This window comes from Hyaena hyaena, unplaced genomic scaffold (genome assembly GCF_003009895.1).
Source record: "Hyaena hyaena isolate Hyena2069 unplaced genomic scaffold, ASM300989v1 scaffold_747, whole genome shotgun sequence".
NCBI lineage: Eukaryota > Metazoa > Chordata > Mammalia > Carnivora > Hyaenidae > Hyaena > Hyaena hyaena.
The window spans coordinates 334068-359763 of NW_024081379.1; the positions used below are offsets into that span (position 1 = coordinate 334068).

The 25696-nt window shown below is 42.5% G+C and overlaps 1 protein-coding gene across 2 annotated transcripts in view; it reads right to left on the reverse strand.

The window, feature by feature from the left end:
• The window catches only part of CNTNAP5 (contactin associated protein family member 5), an 802816-nt gene that overhangs the window by 308633 nt on the left and 468487 nt on the right, over nucleotides 1-25696 (reverse strand). For both annotated transcript variants that reach the window (XM_039218226.1, XM_039218225.1), the window contains exon 11: nucleotides 1600-1706. In XM_039218226.1, coding sequence (XP_039074157.1) covers nucleotides 1600-1706 — 107 coding nt within the window. The remainder of the gene's footprint in view (nucleotides 1-1599; nucleotides 1707-25696) is intronic.

Genomic DNA, 25696 nt, shown 5'->3' on the forward strand with positions numbered 1-25696 from the left:
GAGCATGTGTGCAAGCATGTGAGAGAGACAGAGGGGGGAGAGGAGAGAGGGGGAGACAGAGACAGAGACAGAGAAAGAATTCCAAGCAGGCTCCACTCTCAGTGTGGAGCCCAACATGGGACTTGATCCCATGACCCCAGGATCATGGCTTGAGCCAAAGTCAGACACTCAACCGACTGAGCAACCCAGGTGCCCCAATAATACTTCACTATAAAGCCAGGTGATGTTTTAGCCAGGTTGGTCCTTTTCATTTCCACAAGCATCCAACGGCAGTAGCCTCACAGACCTTTGGGCTATGTCTTCACTGATTTGATTAGACGTCTCTTGGGCATCTCTGGTGAGTGCTACCTTGCGAGACATGGAAAGCCTGCAGAAGGGCTGAGAGGTCTTCGGGGCGGACAGTGACGACGGTGCTCACCCTGCATCAGAGTCTGATCTCTGCCTTGCTGGCATCTCCCATTACTTTCTGCATCTCTACGTGCCACCCTGGCAAGAGCAGGAACCTCAGAAACCCTGGTGAGGTCCAGCCCTGAGTAGCACCTTCTCCTACTTCTCTACAGTCTAGGTCAATTTCACAGCTCACATTTTCGACGAAATCTCCTACAACTAGAGCCGGCACCTTCAGATTGTGTCTTTCTAAATTATCCTTACAGTTCACTTCACACAGTTTGACGCACAATTCTCTAAACAGCAAACCTCTATTTTGTCATGGGTTTTTGTTTGGTGACCCCAACGAGACTATAAAATTACAGTAATCGGGGCTCGTGCTATTCATTTATATTTTACTCATCACCCCTTATTCCTTGTGTGCTCCAGCCTGCCTCACTCACCCTGCTTCCTTGCTTACCATTTCATATTGTCAGTGCTCTCCAGTGGCACTCAAACTACTCACACATTCAGTCTCCCTTTTCTTTTCTTTTTCTGCCACATTCCTACCGAAGCTCGATGCAGGCCTCCCGTTTGAAGCCTCCTTAACACTGACATGCAGTCATCGGCAGTTACCACCTAGATGCTGGTTTTCTCTGATCTGCACCTCTTGAATTGAGGTGTGCCCTTGTGACTTTCCTTGGCCAACAATGTGAGTGGAAGTGCCATTTGCCACTCCCAGGGGGAAACTTTCAATGGCTAGCATAAGTTGCCTCAACCTCCTTTCTGTCATGGGGACTTCCGGGGTGGCAGAGCTCTGTCTGCATCCCAGAACTAGGTCGAAGTGGAAGAGGGGTCCCTGCCAACGTGAGATAAGCACGTAACACAGGCATCATGCAACCACTGGTCACTTAAGCCACTGAGATGTGAAGTCGTTTATTGGGGTAGCCTAACTGAGCCCATCCAGACAGCGCGCTTGACTTAATAGCTCCCCCTGGTGTGCTGAAGGCCAATGGTCTCTCTCCTCTGCCTCCAACACTTATTCCATTGCCTATCTGCATTCCAGGCAGGCCACAAACTCCATGAGGATGTGGTTTGTATTCATGCACCTATCCCACATGGCCACCGAGAAACACATGTTGAATGAATGAACCCAAAGTGCCTGCCCCATGCTGAATGCGTCCTGAACTCCCAGACGTCTGTCCATTCTGTGGGTGAATCAGGACCACTCACAGTTATGGCAGGTGGCGCCGCTGTAACCTGTGTCACTGCAGTTACAGTAGAAGGTAGTCCAGGACTGGGAGCAGCTTCCTCCATGTTCACAGTAGTTGGGCAAACACCTATGGAAACAGAGCAAAGGCCAACAAAAATAAACCAATTTGGTTGAAATGAAGGGAAAACACAAAAATGTCTAATATCCTACTGCATGGATTGATAGAACTTGATCTGCCGTATTTCTATACTAAGTACGATTTGAGTGACAACAAAACAATTCTATGGCTTAGCCGTAAGATGCGGTTCCATCCAGTACTACTGAGCAAGGGCATGCTACAGTTGATTTAGGCAACTGCGTGAAGCATTTCAACATCGGGGCAAATTGCCATTGGCTTAAAGTTCATTTGAAGTGGTCAGGATCTGTAAGGTTTTTCATTTACCGTCGAACAAAATGTACAAAGATGGCAACTTTACAGTTTGGAAAGGCTTTGCATTTTTAAAGAGAAGGGAAAAAAAGGGGAAGATAATTGAGGTCACTGTCCTCACGATTCTCTTTTGGGTGATGACCAGGAATCTATTCTAAACTACATGTGAAATTTGAGAAGATGTTACCTGCTCACTTAACATACAAGGAACCACTATCATTTCAAAAACTGCCAACCCACCCTTAAAACAAGGCCTTTACTATATATGATGAAGATAGTATGACTATTCTGAAAAATATTTTCACTGTACACATTAAAAAATTCTCTGAGGCATTCATACATTTTGACCTAGCGATTGTACTTAAATGGCTCTACCTTAAGAATATATTTCAAAATATAAAAAACTATGCATGCTAGTTATCATCATTCACAAGGAAGCCATGATGAATCCATGTAAATGTCCAACATTAGAGAACTTCTTAGGGAATTTTTAGTACATAAAATTAATGGGCTATCTTAAAGTTACTGTAAATGTTTAGCAAAAATGATTATAACAAACTAAGACTGGATTAAGTGAAAATTCAGGATATGAAGCATGGCCACAACAAAGTAAAACAAACACATTATATTGCACAAATGATAGGAAGGACAGATGTCAAGAGTCTCTTGAATTAATGGGAGGGAAGGCAATGTTCATAGCTTCTGGACAGGGATCATGAGTTTTAGGGTTACTTCTATATCTGAGTTCGAATCCCAGCTCATCCATTTGCTGCATGGTGTGTTTGGGCAATTCTCTTCACTTCTTACACAATGATTTAAAATCTCTCTGCCGCAGGGACTGTTGTGCCTAAGAAAGAACCTGGCAAGTGTTCAATATTTATAATGAATAAAATTAAGAGTAAAAGCAGTGATAGATATGTGAATTCCTGAAGATCATCTTTACAGGGAAAAAAAACGTCATGAATTTAAAGGGGAGAAGGTATGAGTAAGGAAGTTACCGAAGGGGTCTAATACAATAAAAGGGTTCATTCTGCAGCCTCTGAGAATATGAGGCAAACAAAAGTAAGATGATTTATCCTAAATGTCCTATATAGGTAGAAAGCCCTCTAGCATGATTGTTTCAAAGCCCAGAAACTAATATCCCTGCATATGTTCAGACATATTATTAGAAATTTTCTGCTCAACACAGCAAACATACAATTGTGCTGACAGGGCTTATGTCTGGGAAAAGCATATCCATAACTCCATGGTATCTAACTGTGGCTTAAAGAACAGTAGAGACAAAAAAAAAAAAAAAAGGAACCGGTAATTTTTCTATGGAACATGTTCAGAGAGACCAAGCAATCGATACATAAGCAAAAACAAGTAGTGCCTTCCCTACTCCAGCATCCTTCCTCTTGATTCCAGTCCCCAAATCTTAGTCTTAGTAGAAAGGGAAAGAAAGAGGCTTGTCTTTTAGTAGGACCAAAGTCCCTGCCCCCACTAATGTGGAGTTGTGGGGAGTTTCAGAAACTTGATGCATCAGTGTCCACATCCACACATTCCGAGCGAGGACCTCCTCCCGGGGTGCACCCTGGTGGAGAGCCAGTGGGGCTCACCCATGAAATCCCACCCTCCTACCCCTGTCTTCCTGCACCCCAGCACCTCCCTGCTTCTGGATTCTCATGTTCCTGCAGTGCATCTTCTCCATCACCTTCCCCACTGGAACTGTCAAGTTCATACAGGACCTCTCTACTCCATCCAACTCCATTCCACTCTCCTTTCTCCAGCGTGAAACACACACACACACACGCACGCACACATGCACACACGCACGCACACATGCTCCATGATTGACAAATTGTAGTATTATTTGCTCCCTTTCGTCCCCCGACACACAGTTAATTGCTTTACAGATGGGAAGCTGAACAAAGCCAGGTGGGTAGGTACTTAATCCTATAGTTCTTTTGGTTTCTCTTGTTTTCATCTGTATCAGATGCTGGGGGATAACCCAAAATTGTTCTAGAAAAAACCCCATTCCATTCAGGGCTTGAGCTGGGACTCCATGACTTTCAACTAACAGAATCTTAACCTTTTATAAAACAGCATTCTATGAATACAAAAACAAATGAAAATGAAAACACATGGTTTCCCTCTGTTCTACACGTTAAAATATTTTAAAACTCAAGATTGCCAAATTCAATCTGGCATATAGTAGGAGAGGCCTTGGGGAAAATGGTAAGAAATATCTGGGCACTCAGAACACATCTTTAATAAGCTTCACACAGACTTCATATCTCAGTGTTTTAATAAACTCAATTTGCCAATGAAAGGGTAGGATAGAAATTCATTGCTTATGGTCACTTTAAAAAAGGATATGTTTCTGAAAGGGGAAAAATGTACTTTCGTAAAGAAAAATCTAATATTCCTAGAATGAGAAAAATGAATGGATGCTGTAGCTTGGTTCATTTTGGTTCAATGCATACTATGATTAGAAAAACTCATCTGTAAAGCTGACACTCAAAATAAAAGATGCATAACCCCAATTTGCTTATTTAAAAAGGGGCAGTTTTATGAGTATAATTTCCATATTCTTTAATCAGTTTATTTTAACTGGTGCTTTGTTTCTTTTTCTCCCTACTTGGCAAAGACCAAGCACTGAAGGCGTGACCCAGAAAGAGAACAATGGAGGGACTACCCAAGTGAGAAGGGCCCATTAAGGGTGAGAGCCCATCACAGTCCTAGGGGTAAAGCCCTCACCTGAAATTGTTAGGAGATAATCACTCTGAATTCCTATCTCCCGAAGTTCTAATGATATTTCATATGCAACTGGACTTGGATGGAAGTGCCTTCTCTTGGTACACACTGTTTAACAAAGAAAGCCTTCAGCATGATCTCAAGACTTTCCTTCAACCTGCTCCCTACCACCCCCCAAAAAAGTGAATGCAGTGATGTGTCAGTGAGGACTTAGAGAGCAGGAAAGACACATTGGAAGCTCTTTGGCTCTTTATCAAAGCAGAGTAGGCATGGGCTGAAGGGTGAGGAAAGAAAGAGTTGAAGGAAAGGAGAGAAAAAAATGGAATATGGACAAAAATTATAATGGGATTTATGTGAGAATTTGTAATTTCCCCCCAATCAAAGCTTGTTCTGAAAGAGAAGAATCATTGCAGGTTGGGGCTGTGGACAAGCTAGGTGGGAGGTGAAGTGGGGAGGAGAGGCCTCCAGACTGGTCTGTGGGCCTTCCCCGTGCTCCATGGTTCTGTGGAATTCCATGGTTCTGGCTTCACTGAGGTTGTTTTCTGGAGTGTCAGGCTGTTCCCAAGGAAATACAAAAGACAAAACATTTCTCTTTAAAGGCCAAAGAAGCTGCTTCAAAGAAGGGAGAGGATTTTTCAAGATATTGGGAGATTCAGCCAGTCAGAAGGCCAGAGACTGACATTTCTGAGAATGTAAATCAGAGTCCAGCTTCAAACATCTGGACAGCACGTTTTCTGCTAGCCACACATTCTGTCCGTTGGCATTAGGAAGAACAAAAACGCTGCCTGGAGTTTTCCTGGAGAATGATCAGAGTGGTTATTTCCCTAACTTAGCTCTAACTGAGGCTATGCACAAGTTTCCAGCTGGGGCAGAGGCAGATGAGGCTCGGGAAAAGTATGAGGGACCCAGTGGGGCTCAAGATAGTTCTGAAAAATGTAGTCTGTCCATTCATGTATAACTTAAAAAATTTCATATTCGTAATACAAATGTTTGGCTTTTCTTACACAAAATCAGATTACTGAGCAACAGACATGGCAAGTCTCATAAGTATATGTTGGCGACTTTGGAGTTGATACTCTGTGTTAGTAAACACAGCACTCGGCTACAGCTCCACTTGGGTGTCTAACAGATATGTCAAACTCTGCGTGTTGGAATTTCTGATGTTCTACCTTTCCCCCAGCCCACCTGCCACCCATATCCTTCACCATCAGGTGACAGCAACCCCATACTTACCACTGTCTTGAATCCCTTCCCTCGGCCCAGGTCCGAGGTAGGAACAAGCCCTCTGGTTCTGCCTCTAGAATGTGTCCTGCATCCGACCACTTCCCATCACCTCTATTGCCACCACTGCGATCTGGGCCACCGGCATCTCTTGCCTCAGCAACTGTCATCTTCAGGGAACTGCCCTCCCAGCTTCTAATTTTATCAGTTCCCAACACAAGTGCAAGTGAGATCCTCTTACCCCCTAAGGCAGGTCATATGAAAACCTCCAATGGCTTCCTGCTGTCTTCCCAGTGAAAGAAACATCCTTAAAATGACCTACCGGTTCCTTCAGGTCTGTACACCCATTAATTCTCTGAATCCACCTCTACTTTTCTCCCTTTTCCCCATATGTTGAAGCCACAAAAGCCAGCTTTCCATCTTTCTCCTCATTGTCCCTAAAGCACGCCAGGGATGCTCCTCTGTCACAGTCTTTCACTGAGGTTCCCTCTGTCCAGGATGTTCTCCCCTGGATGCCCACACAACACACTCCTCACTGTCTCCCTGTCTCTGTTCAAAAGATACCAGGTGGAGGAGGCCTCCCACATTCATCTTATTTAAAATGGCAACCCCCCCTTCTGTCTACACATCCAATCCCTTATCTCAGCCCTACATACTTTGTCTACCATTTTACTGTGTCTTCTAAAGCATTGTATACTCTGCATATGCACTCAGTTTATGATTTGCTGCCTGTCTCCCCATGCAAGAAAGTCACCTCCACAGGGTTGTTATCTCTCTCGTTCACTGAGTATCAATGTAGTGAACAGTAGGTGCTCAGTAAATGATTTTGATTGGTTGAGTGAATGCATGCATGAATGAATGATGGTTCAATAGATGGTTGGATGGAAGGATGCACGTTTCTGGAGTGCAACAGTCAGCTGAAGCTGCCCCTTTTAGCTAAGCCTTTCAGTTGGCTGCAGTCTAACTGGCCTTCTCTTGTGTGGTATTACTGCCTGACACTGAGCAGCACAGTAAGAGGTGAGGGGGGAAGAGGGGAGACACAAGAGCCTCACTTTTTTTTAAGTGGTAAAGAAACAGTGAGACCAGTAAAGACAGCTTTCTGCACAGTCACAGATGAAGGGCAATTTAAAGAAGGGAGAAAAAACCCGGTGAAGAAATAGAGAAGTAGACAAACACCATGAAGGGATTCTCTTTAGAGGTCTTGTTGGATGCACGTAAATGATGTAGTTCCTTTTGATCACTTGTGACTCCTGGGCTGTATCATTGGGTCACAACAATTGTATCTCCCAAGTACTCATAGGGATAACCATCTCCAAATTGATCTGAAGCAGACCACTTTTGAATGATGCCATTTAGAGCTCCTGATAGGAAACATCAAGCATTCCTGACAAGCTGTGTGCAATTTCTGATGGATTTTAATGAGCTAAAACAGCTGTTTGGGAAATTCAACGTACCCCTCGAGCTCACATTGATTACTGTCACCTTTAACCAGATATTCCAAAATGCAGTGACCTTTAGCCAACCTTGTGACTATCCTAATGATGTTTGACCAGACGATCGTTTTCATGGTTAATCTCCTACAAAATACGTCCACCAAGAGGCCATTTAGATTTGCTTTCTTGAAGGCTTTCCTCTTACCCACTTCCTATTCCCAAGCTTAAAATGAAACTTTGAGATGTGCACACACTCCTATCTGAGATGTTGCTTTCATGGTGTTATTTCCCTCATTTTATAAATGAAGAAAGTAAGCCAAGATGAGAGTAAATAACTTGTCTAAATATGAAGTGACAGAGCCAGAAATGTGAGCCATGCTACCTGTCACTGGAGCCCATATTCTCAAACCCTGCATCTTCATTCCAATGCAGGGAGGTCCAGCTCCTTAAAAGCAAAATCTCACCATGTATCAGGACATCAGTTCTGCCAAGAGTGGGGGCAGGAAGGGGAGCTTCACATAGATGCCCATGGATTCCAGGAACTCATTAGCAAACTCAAAGCTGTGAGGTTAAACTTTTAAAAGATATTTTTGGTAGCTAAAGAGGTCTTAATGAGAGGGACACATGTGTTAAGTGGGAATAAATAAACCCAAACTAGAGAATAGAGGATATATTTATTATAGAATTAGGACAATGCTATATAGTTCATTCTACAAATTCTATAAATTCAGTGATAAAGAGCAAGGAAAAGAGGTTTTGATCCAATTTTCAATCTCTTTTCACTACTAGATTGTTGAATTCTTAAAATTATAAGGAATTCTGCAAATGAAGCTACTGCTAGGAAGACATACCCTGTCCCTGCTCTCCTCTTGCTTTTCTTTTCTTTTCTTTTCTTTTCTTTTTTTTTTTTTTTTTGGCAGATGACGGACTCTACCTTTCTTTTCTTTTCTTTCTTTCTTTTTTTTTTTTTTTTTACAAATAGTTTATTGTCAAGTTGGTTTCCATATAACACCCAGTGCTCATCCCCACAAGTGCCCTCCTCCATGCCCATTTCCCCCTTCCCCTTTCCCCCACCCCCATCTGCCCTCAGTTTGTTCTCAGGATTCAAGAGTCTCATGGTTTTCCTCCCTCCCTTTCCCCAACTATTTCTCCTTCTTCTCCCCCATGGTTTTCCATTAAGTTCCTCCTAATCCACCTATATGTGCAAACATATGGTATTTGTCCTTCTCTGCCTGACTTACTCGCTCAGCATAACACCCTCAAGGTCCATCCATGTTGCTACACATGGCCAGATTTCATTCTTTCTCATTGCCATGTAGTATTTCATCGTATGGATAAACCACATCTTCTTGATCCATTCATCCGTTGATGGACATGTATGCTCTTTCCATGTTTTGGATATTGTTGAGAGTGCTGCTATGAACATTGGGGTACATCTGCTCCTATGCATCAGCACTCCTATATCCCTTGGGTAAATTCCTAGCATTGCTATTCCTTTCTTAAGCCTATATGAAGCCATGTGATTTCTTCTAGTCTCTGCCTCCTTTCAGTTGAAAGGATGTGTGAGGTATTGCAAGCTAGACAGAGCTATTTAGCCAGTCCAAAAATCGATGGCTACTGTTTAAAACAAATTTAATAATTACATAATCGTACAAATACAGAAAAATGCAGCAATTCAGGAAGGTCTATTAAGTAAAATAGAAAATATATTCAGGATCCAACTTAGGCCTTTAAATTCAGGGCTATGGACTTCATGGCCAGTCCACCAGGATGCCATGGGGCCCTTGACTAGGCACCCACACATACCCAGGGCTCATGGTGCTCCCCCAGACTCAGCAAGGATAATGTTTATATCTCTAGCACTCAGCAGAGTGTCTCCTTTAGGCATGAAATTTTTAATCCCAGAAATTTCTGAATTTAGTATCAAAAGTTTAAGATAATCAAAAGCTCAGTATTCATATTTGACAGTTAAGAAGGAATAAGGTACTAAAAGAGAAAAATGGTCCCAAAGTTGATCTCAGCCAGGAACTTTTGTATGATATAATCTACATCTTGCTAGGAAGAAATTAGTATACGCTTAAGCATATTTATAGTGGATTTTAGTAGGATTAAGACCACTGTCAGTCGATGGTCAACCTTCCAAGGAACCTAACTGAAACAGTTTTCCATCGAGTCAAGGAGTTTAATAGTCATTAACTTTTTTTTAAAATCAGTCTAACAAGGGACATCTCTAAAAGGCCCCTAAAAAAGGCCCCTGCCAAGAAGGGATTGTTGAATTGGCCCAAGGTTGGTCTTCTCTTTTGTACCAGGATTCAAATAAAACTTTGAGTTTGTATTTGTAATTTTAAGGGAATTTGGTCAATTAAGTCTTATAAACACCAATTTAAAAAGAGTTAGATAACTGATTTAGACCTTTAAAGTCTTCCTTAGTAGGATACCTAAGATAAATTAAGTTCACCAAAGTTGAATATTCATTTCTAGATGCTCAACTTTTAGAAATATTTGTGGCATTCTTTCAATGCAGTACACTGAACAACCTGGAAAGTAAATAAATCATATTATAAATGTAGCTTAATACATTTGAAGGTATTTAAGTCACTGAATCCATAAATGGGCTTAAGCATTATTCAAAGGGCTTTTCGACCTGAGAGTGAATACTTGTTAGACTTACCAGTAGAATACAATTTTAGAAGCTGAATTTAAGAAGTATAAAAGAAAACCGTAAAAAAAATAAGATCTTGATTTCATAATTTAAGAAATTTAGTGTCACTCTTTGAAAGAAAAATGACCTTACAAACAGTCTAACCTGCATTAAAAAATCCTCCTTTGTGCCTGCTACACTTTCATCATACCTGCTGCTGGCTGATTATTCAAATAGGTATTCAATTTTACCTTCTGAGCCCACTTTATGGGGGACCCCATGCTCATGCTCATCCACAGGCTCTACACGGTGACCCTGAGCCTCACCTTGAAAGCAACTTGCATTTGTTGAACACTGACCTCTATCTCTAGTTCCCCTGCTTCAGTGTGGCTCTGTCACCCAAGTACTTTTTGGTGAAAGTGATAGATTTTAGGTTCACTCTGTTAATCAAATTCTCCTCCCAAATGTTCTAAACTCCCTTGAATAGTATTTAGGTGAATCTGCCTCTTTAAAACTCACCAGCTTTGAATTTTATCTTATTTTTCTTAATTTGTAACTGTTGGGGAAAAAGTTATATCTTTTTGTTTGCATTATTTGTTTTTAATATTGGACAGTGATTCTTTGTATTTTTTTTCTATTTCTTCTTACTTTACACATTGTTTCTCTGTGGTCTATCATGCTCCTTGGTGTTCATGCAATATAGGAAGCCCATTGCCACTGATGTGGTGGCATTTCCAAAATTTAGATTATGTGTCTGCTTTGGCTCAGCAATTCGATTTCTTGGAATAATGCCCTAGAAATACTTACTTACATGCACAAAGGTATACAAAACATTGATATCATTATTTTGAAAGCATTTTTAACGTTTATTTTTTTTGAGAGACAGAGCGTGAGCAGGGAAAGTGCAGAGAGAGAAGGAGATACAGAATCTAAAGTGGGCTCCAGCTCTGAGCTGTCAGCACAGAGCCTGATGCAGGTCTTGAACCCACAAAATGTGAGATCCTGACCTGAGCCGAAGTCAGATGCTTTACTGACAGCCACCCAGGGGCCCCCAAATTATTATCATTATTAACAACTTAAAAAAATGGAAACCCAGTCCACCATTTGGGGAACAGTTAAAGAAATGGTGGTACATCCACACTACGGGATGTTATGAGGCAATTAAAATGAGTAGATACATCTACATGTAAGGATAGTGGAAAGTTCTACGTGTGTAAGTACAGAAACCACATTGCAGAATACCATGTTTAGCTTCTGCTGTTATTGCCTTCGTTGTTATAAAGAGCAAATAAGGTCTACAAGGAAACAGTCCAAACTGGTAATCTCTGAATAGTGGTGAAAAGTGGGAATAAAAGTATCAGCCCACACTTTATTTATTTCTGGGTTGGTCACGGCTTTTACAATGAAACTGAGAAGAAACATATACGTGGCGTTACATTCATATTTCATTTTGTTATTAGACAAGAGCAATCAGTAACACATTCACTTAAGAAATGGTCTGTGAGAAGAGTTAGGCTTTCCCAAGTCACAGCCTCAGCCCAGGTAGGAGACCAGCCTGACCAGAGAAGAGGTTCAGGTAAATAAGTCTTGTTTTCTGCTTAAAGCTACAGAGGCTCAGTGAGCTCCCAGCTCACATGCTAAAGCAGACCACACACTCAAATCCAGGTCTAACTGACCAGCCTCCACCTCCCTCATTAAACTCTGAAAATCACATTCAGTGGGTGAGGCCTCTGTTCCTTTGGAACAAAGCCCACCTGGTAATAGACTCCTAACGATCACATTCATTATGGCCCTCCTTTGATCCATGTAAATTTTAAAAGTCTTGCGTAAAAATTAAAAGAAGAGATTCTTTTGTCCAAGAAAATAAGCACATGATGGTGTGTGTCCCTGAGAAGCTTTCCTTCTGTTAAAGTTATTTAAACACATGCATTATTAGATATATGTTCCCCCTCAAAAAAATTCCTGACCTGAACACAGCTAGAGGAAGTCATCTGTTTACATCACCCTAAAAAATACTCAGTGTATTTCTATAAACACCCACAGAAAAATTTTGTCCTCAGTATGAAATTTCCCCTTTCCTCATTTGCGCGTAACAGATTGAAATGAATAGGACATCCATTGGCATGCCTTTGAAATTCCCAAATGTTCAGATAAATGGTTACCTATAAATGAGTCTGAACGTATTTACGCTCCATTGAGTTACTTCCCTTTTTACGAATTCTCATCCCTTCTTTACACAGTTGAAGGTCAGTTTCAATTTCTATATGCTTTCCTTAGAGACAAAAGAACAAAACATTTCAATAGTCCTCAAAACGCAAGCTGACTAATGTAAGCCTTTTAATGAATCTCATACATTAAAAATCAGCTAGGTTGCGTTCCTTTGTCTGTTTGCTTTAATTAGCAGCCAACTGCATTGATCTTATTTTGGTCAGATAGCTTCTCTGAAAGCTTTTGAAACCTATTTCTATGCCTCTCCATTCTAACAATTACCATAATCCCATTTTACCCCCACAGTTGGATCTTCATTATAATTGAAATTTGTTGTAATTACAGCAGATGCAGACATTAAGGAATTAAGCGAATAAAAAGAAAAGTGTCAGAAGTCAGCTTCCTAAATTTCTCAGGGTCTAGTTCACAGCAGGGAGCCAATTGTCAACTGTTGCTGAGAAGATCCCAGGATAATGGACAAAGCAGTGGTGGTCAGACTTTGCCGCGTACATCCCTGCAGATGTACATTGCTTGCTTCCGCACAGAGCCGGACATCCATGGCAGCACACAGCTTCCCTGCCCTGGCTTTTGATGGCGAATGGCAAGGCCCTCTCTCCACTCTTCTGCACACCTAAGGTTCATGACCAATAGATGCTCGGTGCTCTGCAAAGATCACTTCTTTAAAGCAGAGGATGCTCCCATTCAAGAAGAATATGCCAGTGTTATCTATTCCAGTATGACTAACACGAGAAGCAAGCTGAGGCCACAAAACTAATAGCATATCATTGCTACCTCATCACTTTACAAAGATACATAACCCTCCCCACCCCACCCCCGTCCCTTTCTCCAATCACAAGGGAAGAGAATTCCCTATCTGCCTGATATGGGTCATCCTGACTAAATAAGGCAGAATTGAATTTCTCTAATCAATCCATTTGTCTCCATGGTCTACAAGTGACTCAACAAAATGGAAACACAGTGCACAATTGACAGCTGGGTGCTGGACTTCGTGGGAGAGAAATCTGGTGTGGGTTCATCTACTACATACCAGTTAGGTGGATTGTTCTGCATGCCTTGCTCCGGAATGAATTTGGGTAGCATCATATAGATGACATCACAATTGCTATGTTACAGTTAGTCAAGAAATGCAAACAAGAGAGTTTTCTAAATTATTACAAGGGTCTCATTCTTCAACGTTAGAACATTCTTCAAATCTCACTTTAATGGGGATTAAATGTTCAGTGCTTCTCAAATTCTGGTTAAAATGTGATACAGCAGGTCTGGGGTAGAGACTGAGGTTTTGCATTTGTACTATGCTCCCCGAAGCTGCTAGAAAACTGCTAGTCCTCACCCACTAGTGACTACCAAGATCTGCTTGAGTTTTAGTCCATAACCATCCTGTAGAGGTGGGTCAGGGAGCTGCAGATTGTGAGAACTATTTTTTCCCTTTTTTAGTTCTTGGGCTCTATTTGTGATTATTTCTATTTTTAAAATTTTTAATGTTTATTTATTTTTGAGAAAGAGAGAGAAAGAGGAGAGAGGGCACAAGTCAGGGAGGGGCAGAGAGAGAGGGAGACACAGAATCTGAAGCAGGCTCCAGGCTCTGAGCTTTCAGCCCAGAACCCGACACAGGACTTGAACTCATGAACCATGAGATCATGGCCTGAGTCAAAGTCAGACACTCAATCAACTGAGCCACCCAGGTGCCCCATCATTTTTTGTAATTTTAAACTGAAACATTGTAGTTTTCTGGGGCTCCTGGGTGACTCAGTCAGTTAAGCATTCTCCTCTTGGTTTTGGATCAGGTCATGATCTCAAGATTCGTGAGATTGAGCCCACGTCAGGCACCACACTGAGGGTACAAAGCCCGCTTGGGATGCTCTCTTCTGCCCTCTCTCCAAATAAATAAATAAGCATTAAAATTATAGTTTTCCAATGTGTTATGTATCAGATTTTAACACACTGCACTAGAATATGCTAGCTTTGTGCTCCAGGATAACTCTGGAGAATTCGATGTCAATCTTCTGCCTTCCCTGTATTGTGTTCATGGGAATAAGGATTACTAATACCATCAATGAGGAAGGGTGCTGCGCTGCACCAGCTGGGTCCCCTTGGGCCTGCTCATGTCCCAGAAGGTAGAGTGGGTGAAGGGAGGGCATTGCTACACTTAAGCCCACTTAAGTCTATTTAAACCCAGCCAAGCTTGGGAACATCTGTTAGCCACATGCTCTCCTCATGGCATAATCACAGAGCAAGAACAAGTGAACGGATGAACTTGACATCAAAATAATGTCATATTACAGAGTGACAGCACTGACTATGCATTTATGTGGGTCTGTGTTTATAAGGGATGAACACAGTTCTCACATTTGCAGTCAAATGCTCTACCCCTGAGCTATACCCCCAACAGTTCTCACATTTGAAATGAGAAAAAATATTATACCTACTTTTGAACACTTCTGGATAAACCTATTGAAACATATTGGCCATTTCGGGGGAAGGTATTCAAAACCTCTATCACTTGGCATCCATTACCTCTGTAAATCAGGAGTTTTCTGAACTTTTAAAAGAGCCACATAAAATGAACATTGAGGGTCAGACATGACTGTAAGTGTGAGTCCTCAAAGTGCTTCAATGCTTTCATTGACCAAGCTTAGAAATATTTAATTTGATCTCTACATATTGCTTTTAGTCTGTTATGGGTAGCCCAATGGTATTATTTGGCAGAATAAGAAAAATTTTTTCATTGCAAAAAAAAAAAAAATGAGAGAGAGCGAGCGAGAGAGAGAAAACCTCTTCTCTACAGGATAAGAGGGACACAAGTTATGGCTGGGTTCATCACCGTCCTTCCCAGGTTTTATCTTCTAGGTTGGCCAGGCTGCTGTGCTCACCACCATGGCCTCTGGAACCCACAGGGAGAGTGCAAACATCGAGACTCCAGCAGGGCCTGAACTATCCAGGTTGCTGATCCACTGGGGATGTTTTCTGGGAAGGTTCTTTTATGTCCACTTTAAAGGTTATGCTATAAAATTAAACTTGAGCTGCTGTTGAAGAACTGGAGAATTAGGGGGTCTACCAGAGGCTCTCGTTTTTGAGCACAGAAACTCTGCTATGAGGAAGGGCTCTTCTGGGACTGTCCCCTTGTGTTCTAGCTGAGGGACACTGGGGGCTCCTTCACAGAGGAGAGAGGGCACATTTAGATATCCCAGATGTCACATTAGGGAGCTCCGAGTTCAAATCCCAGCCTGCCATTTTCTAGTGTGCGTGACATTTGAAATTATGTAGGCTTCTTTGAGCTTTCATTTCCTCTTTAGTGAAATCAAGGTAAAAATAATCTCCAAGGCATTCTGGAAATTGAATAAGGTCTGGCATAACACGACTATGTGTAAATGAACCCATCATTCTTCTCATATATGCTTGCAGGTAGTTTGTGACCCAGACCCAGACTGTGTGTTTTCTTTTCTTTCTTTCTGTTAACAGATACGTTTTTCCCAGCTCATGAAGAGGGAGATTTATTTGGTCAGCACACGGCTAAGCCCAGTGTGCTCACTGGGCCTGTCTATGCAGATCTGACATTTCCATTCTCTGTTGCTAACCTCAGGAGCTGCTAAGAAAGGTCACACTTCATCATTGCTCATTTAACTTCCACCAGCGTCCTGTCCACTTAAGCAGCAAACCTGGCCTTCTGGAGGGGACGCGGCAGCCCCCGCTCTGTGTTAGTTAAGATCTGTGTCTGGGGCGTGGGGCCGGAACCTCTCAGGGCCCATGCCCTGCTTACTGGTAAAACTGGGGGAGGCCACCGGCGGGCGCTAGTCCTTCCAACCCCAGCCAGCCAAGACTTTTGTTGGCCCTGACTTTGTGTCTGTCCCAGGCACAGGCTCTGACTCCGATTTGACCTCAAATGCTATGGCCCTTGCACATGCAGATTATGGAGAACACAAACAAGAAAGAAAATACTGGATCCTTCCTATGATAATTATACACACATTTTTCCCCCTTTCAACTTGTTTAGAATCTTTATTATCTAATTTACATGTGTGGGAACTGTGAGCTGAAAAGCCTTCCATTAGGGAGAACCTTAGTTGAAAATACTGAAAATATAAACCGTCTTATGTCAAGGAGACAGGGCCTCACAGGATAGAGTTAAGAGCTGAGCTCCAAGCAGGCAGGGGGAACAGGAATGCAGCTGGAGGTCAACGGGGCTGAGCCTGCACCCCTGCATACATCCAGGGGGTTCACTGTTCGCTGGCCTTTGCTGTACTCTGTGGGTTGACTTCCCCTACTCTGCCTGTATCCATGTCCCACCCTGTGACAGGGAGGGTGCGGTGAATCACCAAGTTTTGCAACCCAAGGCATCCCTTATGAGGAAAGAGCTCTCCTCTCTAATGTCGAGTTTGGGACTTCCCAGAGGGACCAGTTTGGCCCAGCTTGATGGATCAGTCCACTCTGGCTGAGGGCCAGAAGCCATTCCACAGAAGTATGTGGTGGGAAGGGCAGGAGGAGTGAGCCCAGACAATAGCAGGACAAGAGGCCCCAGACACATAAAATTATAAATGGCTTCTATGGGACTGTCTACAAGTCCCCATTTTAACACACGAATCTGCACATCACCTGCATTTGCTCTTTCACTTTTGCACAAGAATCCTCTCTGTCAGGGGTACCTGGGTGGCTCGGTAGATTGTATGACTCTTGGTTTCAGCTCAGGCCATGATCTCGAGGTTTCATGAGTTCAAGCCCTGCATCGAGTTCTGTGCTGGCAGCGCAGAGCATGCTTGGGATTATCTCTCTCCCTCTCTCTGCCCCTCCCCCATTCATGTTGTCTCTGCCTCTCTCAAAATAAATCAATAAACTTTAAAAACTTAAAAAGGAAAAGAATCCTCTGTCATTTTAGGCTCAGCACGTCACATCCCAAAACTGAACACTCATTCCTAGACTAATCTGTCTCTTCTCAAAATTAATAATCCACACGGCAAAGTTCAGCTCGTCACTGTTCATCAACTGCACTTTTATTCAGTCAGATACGAATGACATGCTGACAGATCTTAGATGACTGAGGCCACCTGACATTTCTGTTTAATATTTCCCTGCACAGCTAAGAAAAAAAGTTGCTTTCACTCCCTCCTACCTCTTTGGCAGAATACCACCACTCATCCACTGTAATCTTTCACCTGTGAGTCTAAACTCTATCTTGGAATCCCTTGGAATATTGTCTGAAGCCGCCATCACTAGCATCATGGCGGATATAAACATTGCATCTGATGTGCCAGCTCTAGGGTTTCAGGAAATAAATCATACACTGTACTCTTCCCTTTTCTGTCTGAATCTTCCTAAAATGTTTACAGACATGGAAGAATGTTAACCTCCCTACCATTTCAACAAATGCTACACTTGGTGTGCTAGACTTCGTGCCAGGCTATCACAATCATTATTTCAGCTGATCAATAAAACACCCCTCTGAGATCATTATCGCTATCTCTAGGAAAGTGAGGCTCACATATTAAGTGGCTTATGTAAGATTACAGAAGTGTAAAAGGCAGGCTGTGAATCTGGGTATGTACAAATCAAAGGAAGAAGTTCTAGGCATCAGAATTTGAAGAAAAAATGGGCGAAGAGGAATCACTTTAATGGAAAAGTGTTTGTTTTATTGAGAAAAAGGAAAAAGGGAGGTTAAGGTCTGCTTATGACCCTCTCATTCTCTTTAATGCTAGCTTTTGAAGCCACTTTGTCTACACTACTGACCACTTCCTGGTGATTACACTGACGTACTATATACTTCAGGGCAGCATTTCCAAAAGCTTATGGTGTGGGTGAGTAGTCTGTGTAAACAGGGGTTTCATGGTCAAATATATTTGTGAAGATGTGAACTTCTTCTAATTAATTCCCCTCTTGCGTAGCTTGGAAATGCATGGTGCACACGGACTCTCTCTCTCTCTCTGTCTCTCTGTCTGTCTCTCTCTCTCTCACACACACACACACATACACACACACACTACCACCATCACACAACACACTGAGAAACCCTGCAGTAAAGAAGCCCATTTAATTTTACTTACTCCAGTGTTTCTCAAACTTACTTGAACAAAGAAATTGTTTTTTCAAAGAATACCATTAGCATTAAGCAGAACAAGAGTGTCGTTCTCCACTGCATAGGGAGAATTTGGATCAAACTGTATTTATGATGAGCTTAATAAGGAAACGTCATTGTTTAATCTAATGACACAATATTTCTAAAAGACTAATCAGCAGCCATCCTGGGGTGTCTGATAATATGCAGATTCCATGTCTCCAGCCCATTTGGACTTCATCAGAATCTCTGGGGTTATAAAGTCCAGAAATCTGTATTTTGAAAAAAGCATTCCAAGTGATTTTTCTGCATTCTAAAATTTGAAGCTACTCTCCCATAAGGTTGGGGTCAAATCTTAAGATGACCTTTAATCCACTGGTAGCCCTGGAAATTGTGCAAGATTAACATCCACAGTGTGGTGCAGGTCTTTATTCGACGTCGTTTGTGTTAACACAAAGACTCAAGTGAAGTCAACCATTTGCCTACAGAGACCCCTATTGGGTGGCCCTTAGCTTGGAAAGCATTGCATCCAAGGGTAGGGCTCTCAACCTCCAAGCACTGAAATCCAATTTTCACAGATGACCAGGATCACTAGTCACCAATATTAGGACTCATGCAAGTAAATCTAACAAGAGCCTGGTGGGTTCTAGGGTTCCAGTTTATGGATGTACATTGAACAGTTTAATTTACAAAGGCCTGAAATTTCCGCTCGATTGACCGATATGTCCTCTCTCTGTAGGTAAGCTCTGTGGATTACAAAATATCAGGAGGCCAGTCAGTTACACTTCACATCAGAACAAAGATAGTCCAAGGATTTCTGGGTTTCATGCCAGTACTCTTGGACAGACTGACTCATCCAAACTCACATTAGGGAGTGAACCCACGGAAGTTTTGTAGCCCCCAGCCTACTTCTTACTCCAAATTGCGTGGATCTGGGCAAGAAGTGTTTAGAGGTCCATCAATAACTAATTCTAGCATGTTCTATGATACTTGAAGTGAAAAAAAAAGTGACGATTTTCTTCTTTAAAATAAATTAGAAACTAAAGCCTTACTGATGATATATAATTAGAGGATAAGTATATATTTGCTCAAAACATGTCCTTATTTTGAAGGTAACTTTGAACTAGTCAGCAGATACAGCAAAAGAATACTTGATGTAGTGAAGTTATCTCTTTAAGTAACAACAATTTTTTGACATTTTGACCTAATAATAGTTAAACCACTTGTGTGCCCAGGATCTTGGGAGAAATTAAGACAAAGGGCGATAAGCTCTTGAGTTCTGATGCAAATGCTCTGAGGAAAGGTATAGAAACATACAGACCATAGTCATGCACAGCCTGGGCTGCTAAGGTTGGCATCATAGCCACTCACTGAGTCTTAATTCTGAAACCCATATCGATTCTTTAGAGTCATCCTAGGTGTAGCCGCAGGTTACTCAACCAGGAAAAAATATACAGCTCCATGGGTCCTGGCACAAAGTCTAGTCCTGTATTATCCAATATGGTGGCCCCTAGTCACACATGCTTATCTAAATCTAACCTTCTTAAAATTCAATTAAATTTTAAAAAATTCAATTAAATTTAAACTTCACCCCCTCAGTCATAACACCCACACTTCAACTTCACAATAGCTGCCTGTGATGAGGTGTAGACAACATAAAAGAGATTGTTTCCCTCACTGCACAATGTTCTTCTATCAGGCAGTAAAGGTCTAGTCCAATTAGTATTCAATTCACTGAAACAAACATTTATATTACATCCCCATAGGTTGCATCCATTCCTAGGGAGGGATATGCGGATCCATGATGCTCCTTCACTCTGACATCAAGAGTAGGAGAACTCAGTGGTATACACTTGATGCCATTAATTCAGGTAGAATTCGGCCTGGCATGATACTATGTGTAACTTCAAGACAATCCATTAAGTCCTATGAGATGTTTAGCTTCGTTTTGAAAAGGTAACATTATTTCCGTTATTTCTGACAACAGTTCTGTTATTTCTAAGTTGCTTGGGAGCCCGTTAATCTCTGAAAAGACTTGCTAACTATATAATCTTGGAAAAGTCATTTAACATCTATAAACCTTAGTTCTCTCCTTCATAAAATGAAAATGGTTTGTTTTAAACATTTTAATATAGGTCTCCATAGATTTGAACAAAATAATTAGTAGAAGATAAAACCTAGTAGGGCACCTGGCCCATGGCTAAATTCTACTACATTTAGAAGACTCCCATTATAGAAACAAGAGAAAAATTTCATGGGAGAAGAAAACAAAACATACCTTCCATATATTTTTTTTTCCTTTAAAAAGAGGCTTGAGATGGCATTTGGCAAAAGTTGGAAGTGGCTCTCTATGTTAGAAAACACTAGAGAATTTGACATAGCCTGATGAATAATAACAATGTTGTTTAAGTCTCTGCCAGGCATTTCCGAAAAAGAGAGAAAGAAATAAAGACGGTGACAGAGTATGGATTGGAGATGATTCCGATACTGCTCTCTGGGCTCACGGGGAACCTTTATCCTTCTTCAATGACTTCATTTTCAGATAAACAGCTGACATAGTTACAGACACGCTGGCACCCATCAGTATCCCTTTTTAAAATTCCATTCCTAATAGGTAAACAATGCCAATTTCACAAGCTTTCCCGACTCAGCCTCCAGGAGGCTGTTTCGAGCTCGTTGAATCCAGGGGGCACACTCACCAGATTCTATTACCAGGAGACTGGTGACATGCTTTGACAATCACCACAGACATTTTGTATGTTCCTCCAGAGCTGGCTTCTATTCAGACACACTTTCTTTTGCAGAGCTGCCCCCCTTTTCTTCTAAAAGCATGAGACTGTAATAAGGATAATGTGCTCGCATGCTTCCTTCCACTGTAATATTTATAGGCTACATTGCTCAAATACATTGCTATGGTTTGCTTGTCTAATTTTATGATGGCCTTGCTAAACAAAAATACTCTTGCTCGCTAGTGCTTACAGAAGGAGCACTTAACACCACGTGAACGATGACAGCTGGCACCAGCTGCTTTTATTAGGCACTCGAGCTATTCAAATAGAGCGCTGCTTGGTGTGAACCACACTGGGAAGTTTTCAATATGAGAAAGAGGTGAAAGGCTTCATCTCCCCAAATCTTGGACAACGGTCTCTAGAATTCGGGATCTGCAAAGATGTTAAAGATTATGAAGGTCATTGCATCTCTTGAGGCGAGACTACATCCACTTCCCAGAGGAGGGTTGAGTTTTGTCAGTTACAGGTGCAGTTCATCCGCAGCCACTGACAGCAGATGCCGTGAAGGTTCAATTTATTCAACAAGTGATTGCAAGGCATGTGCTCTCAACAGAAGGCATCAGTGGGCATCGAGAACTTTCTCTGAGAGGGCAAAATACAGATCCAAAACAGGTGACAGTCATGATTAGGAGCTAAATGAAATAGAGAAAAGAAGCGCTGGAGACAGTCACATAAGGAACTGTCTTGGTGAAGATCAGGCACAGGGAGGGAGCCCTGACGAAGGACGTGGGATCTGAGCTAGTCCGTGAGAGATGGGCAGAATCTGGGTTAAAAAAAAGGAAGGTGAAGGGGACTCCAGACAAGTAAATAGCAGCAGGTGCCTGGGGGCTAGAAAAAGATCAGCTGCTATGGGGGTGGGGGGTGGGGTGTCCGCTTTGGAAACGAAATGCCCCTTGACTGGTATTTTCACCTTCTTTTGCTTGGCAAAATGCAGCTCAGATGTAACTGCATGCCCCTTGGTGCCATGAATTTCCCTGTGTATACTTCCTGTTGTTTGTCTGGCTTTCTAGCTCTTGAGCTTCCTGCAGGCAGAGATTATATATATTCAGGAACATAGCAGATGCTCAGTAAGTGCTTACAGAGAGAATGATGAATTAATATTCATTCGGAGATAACGGCCAACAGGAAGGAAATGGGAGGAGCGGTCAAAGGAGACCAAAGAGGTAAGCAGGGGGTTGTGGATCCTTGTCTTTAACGCCTCCCTCCATCAACTACAGGAGGGCGTGTGAAATGCATGTGCAGAATCTGAATTTCACCACAGCTAGAGCTGTAATAAAATCTATATTCCGGGAACTGGGAGAGAGGTACGAGGCAAATTACCACTAAGAGAATAGCTCTCCGCTATTTTATATCCCCATCTAAAAAGTGGCTCTACATCTAGGATAATTCCATCAAGAAAAGTTGTGTTACGAATTCACTATGATGTGGAGAATGAAGTGGTTGCAAATGGAAAATTTAATGTGGCCAGGAGCTCGTCCTTCGGGCCTCTCCTCATGGATTCTGTACGACCATGTAAAATGTGGATTCCAAGAAAAGACATCACGGCCTCAGAGCTTTTCGAAGTGTGAGGATTCGCCCTGCTCTCCATCAGTGCTTGCCTTCTCTCTTCTTCTCTGGTGCTTCGGATGTTGAAGAATTATTTAGTATCACCAGAAACAACAGTAATTTGTATGACCCTTCTTACTATTTGCTCAAGTCCCTGCCAAGCACATGTTCTCATTCCCCCCCCGCCGGCCCCCCGCTGCCCAGTGTGTGGTTCTTCTCCAATAAACCCCAGAGTAGCAGCTTAGCATGAGTAAGCATGGTAATTGGAATGACCTTTAAAATGCATGTGCCTCCTGTCATGTTCAGATTCCTGGGCTTTACCAAACTGCCAGCTGAAATATCATTACCACCTTTACACTGGTGTTTATTTTGGATGGGAAGACATGGGCCTATTTTGATTTATTTTTTCTAGTTTGCTAACTGTAAGTGCAGCTAATATGATATTAGAAATGAGCTACTAGAAGGTAAAGGTAAACCCTTAGCCATGGCAGCCCCAACAGTATATTTTAGGGGCGAGGGGGGGATTCAAGCTATGTTATTCTTCCTGGAAGACAGAGGAATTCCCAGCACACTCTTCTTTGGAGAAAACTTGAGAAATCTGCTTTCAGCTAAAAACACAACTAGAAAGTTTCTTCCCTCTAAAGAAAGCCGAATTTTCCACTCCCTATCCACCTCCCCCTCCCCCCAGCAAACAGTGATGTCAGCAGAGGATGTACAGGCAGGACACAGAGATCAGAATTGCCAGCCAGAGGTCTGTAGGAGGCACTGGAAAGTACAAACCTCCGAGAAAAGTCACCGATCCAGACCAACAGTGAACAGTTGTGTCTGCAGAGTCTGAAGACAATGGCACCCACATGTCCCCTTTCTGACACATGGCTCCCACCCCCTTAAAAGCTAGCTGCCTCTGAGTCTCTCCTAGCACTCTGTGTATCCGCTTAATGCCAACCATTGTACTGAGGAGCACATATGATCATTTCCATCGCTATCTGCTTAAAGGCACCTGGGTGGCTCAGTCAGCTGAGTGTCCGACTTCGGCTCAGGTCATGATCTCCTGGTCATGAGTTTGAGCCTCGCATAGGGCTCTGTGCTGACAACTCAGAGCCTGGAGCTTGCTTCAGATTCTGTGTCTCCCTCTCTCTCTGCCCACTCGTACTCTGTCTCTGTCTCTCTCTCAAAAATAAATAAACATTAAAAAAAAAATCTGCACCTCTCCATGGAGCGTTCTGAAATCAGGGGGTATGAAGATCTACTATGTTCAACAGGTAAGTCCCTCCTTGGCTCCTATCTAGCATGTGACCCAGCAGAGATGTTCCCAATACAGGAGATGAATGAAAGAATAAGGAGGGCGAGGATGGCCTACAATAGTAACAAATGGACTTCCAATCCAAGCACACCAGGAAGAAAAACCAGCAACGTTCTCTTCTGTCCAGTCTTGGATCTCCAGGGTGGTGGGGGGAGAGTGCCTGGCACATAGTAGGCCCTCTGAAAAGATTTGCTGAATGGACGTGTGGGTCACAGAGGCAGATTCATTGAGCATGGGCGGGCTCTCCGCAGGCAGGACCAAGAACTACATCAGGACGCACCAGATAGTGTCATATTTTGTGCACTGTGTGTGGGAATATCTGAGCACATCTGTGCACATGCAAATGTCCAAGCTCATGTATACGATTCTCATTTCAGAGTCTGTAATTCTCAACAGAATGATTTAATGGTCAAATATCTAAACCTTAAGTCGTTTAACACTGTCTGGGATTATTATTATATTTGTATGTTTATTTGTTTTAGAGAAAGAGAGCACACAAGTGGGAGAAGGCAGAGAGAGAGGGGGACAGAGGATCCAAAGCATGCTCTGTGCTGACCGCACACAGCCTGATGCAGGGCCTGAACTCACAAACCCTGAGCTCATGACCTGAGCCGAAGACTTATGCTCAACCTACTGAGCGACCCAGGTGCCCTGTCTGGGATTGTTTTACATTCTAAAGCAGGGATAGCCCCTTACCTAACCATTACAGGGAAAATGTGTGTTTTTAGTATGGATAAAAGCAGGTAGCAAGTTGATGATGACATTTTTGTCATAATAAAATTAAGGGTGTCCCAGACACACAAGGTACCACATGAGTCTGAAGACTATAAATTTTGATATGTTCATATTCTCTTGCGTAACTACCCACTTTGGGTTTCTAGTGCTTTCCTCTGCATTTTCCCTGTGTGAGGATAATCTTCCACTGCACCCACAGTCTATCCCAGTGTAAGGAGAGAAAGACCCTAGTAAATCATGTTGAAGTGATCTGTTCAAGATGAAGAGACACCTGGAGGGGAGATTTCAAATCTGTGACTTAAACCAACTGAAAGCATTCATCACTTGTCCAAAAACTAAAATAGGTTATGTATGCAGGTAAATTATTCAGAAAAGTGTCATCTTTTTCCGCCTATGTATGGGTTTTCTGAAACTTGGCCTGCTGAGATACATACGGCTCCATCCATTTCTGTCTCTCTTGCTTTTTTTAACTTTAAGAACTTTTATCTTCCTGCTCTCAGTGAATCCTTGCCCCAAGTCCAAGGGAGAGGCCGTAGTAATATCACGTTGCTCTCCTCTAACCTCCTAGGCTGAGCAAACGCATCCAGAGTCTCCATTTGACCATGGACGGCACTGAGCCCCAAAGAGGTGAAGTGTCTGGTTGTGTCCCAAACCAGCTAAAATGTAAACAGCAAGGGTTTCGCCACCACCTGAAATCCCGAGTTTGATTCTGATTAATTTTTTTAAATTTACTTTTGAGACAGAGAGAGACAGAGTGTGAGCAAGGGAGGGGCAGAGAGAGAGGGAGACACAGAATCTGAAGCAGGCTCCAGGCTCTGAGCTGTCAGCACAGAACCCGACGGGGGGCTCGAACCCAGGAACCGCGAGATCATGACCTGAGCTAAAGTTGGACGCTTAACTGACTGAGCCACTCAGGCGCCTGGTTCTGATTAAATTTACATGAACGTCAGTTTCCTTGCCTGCTGAATGGGGAAGCCAATGCCCCCTTTGTGACAGTCACATCAGAGGCACGTGG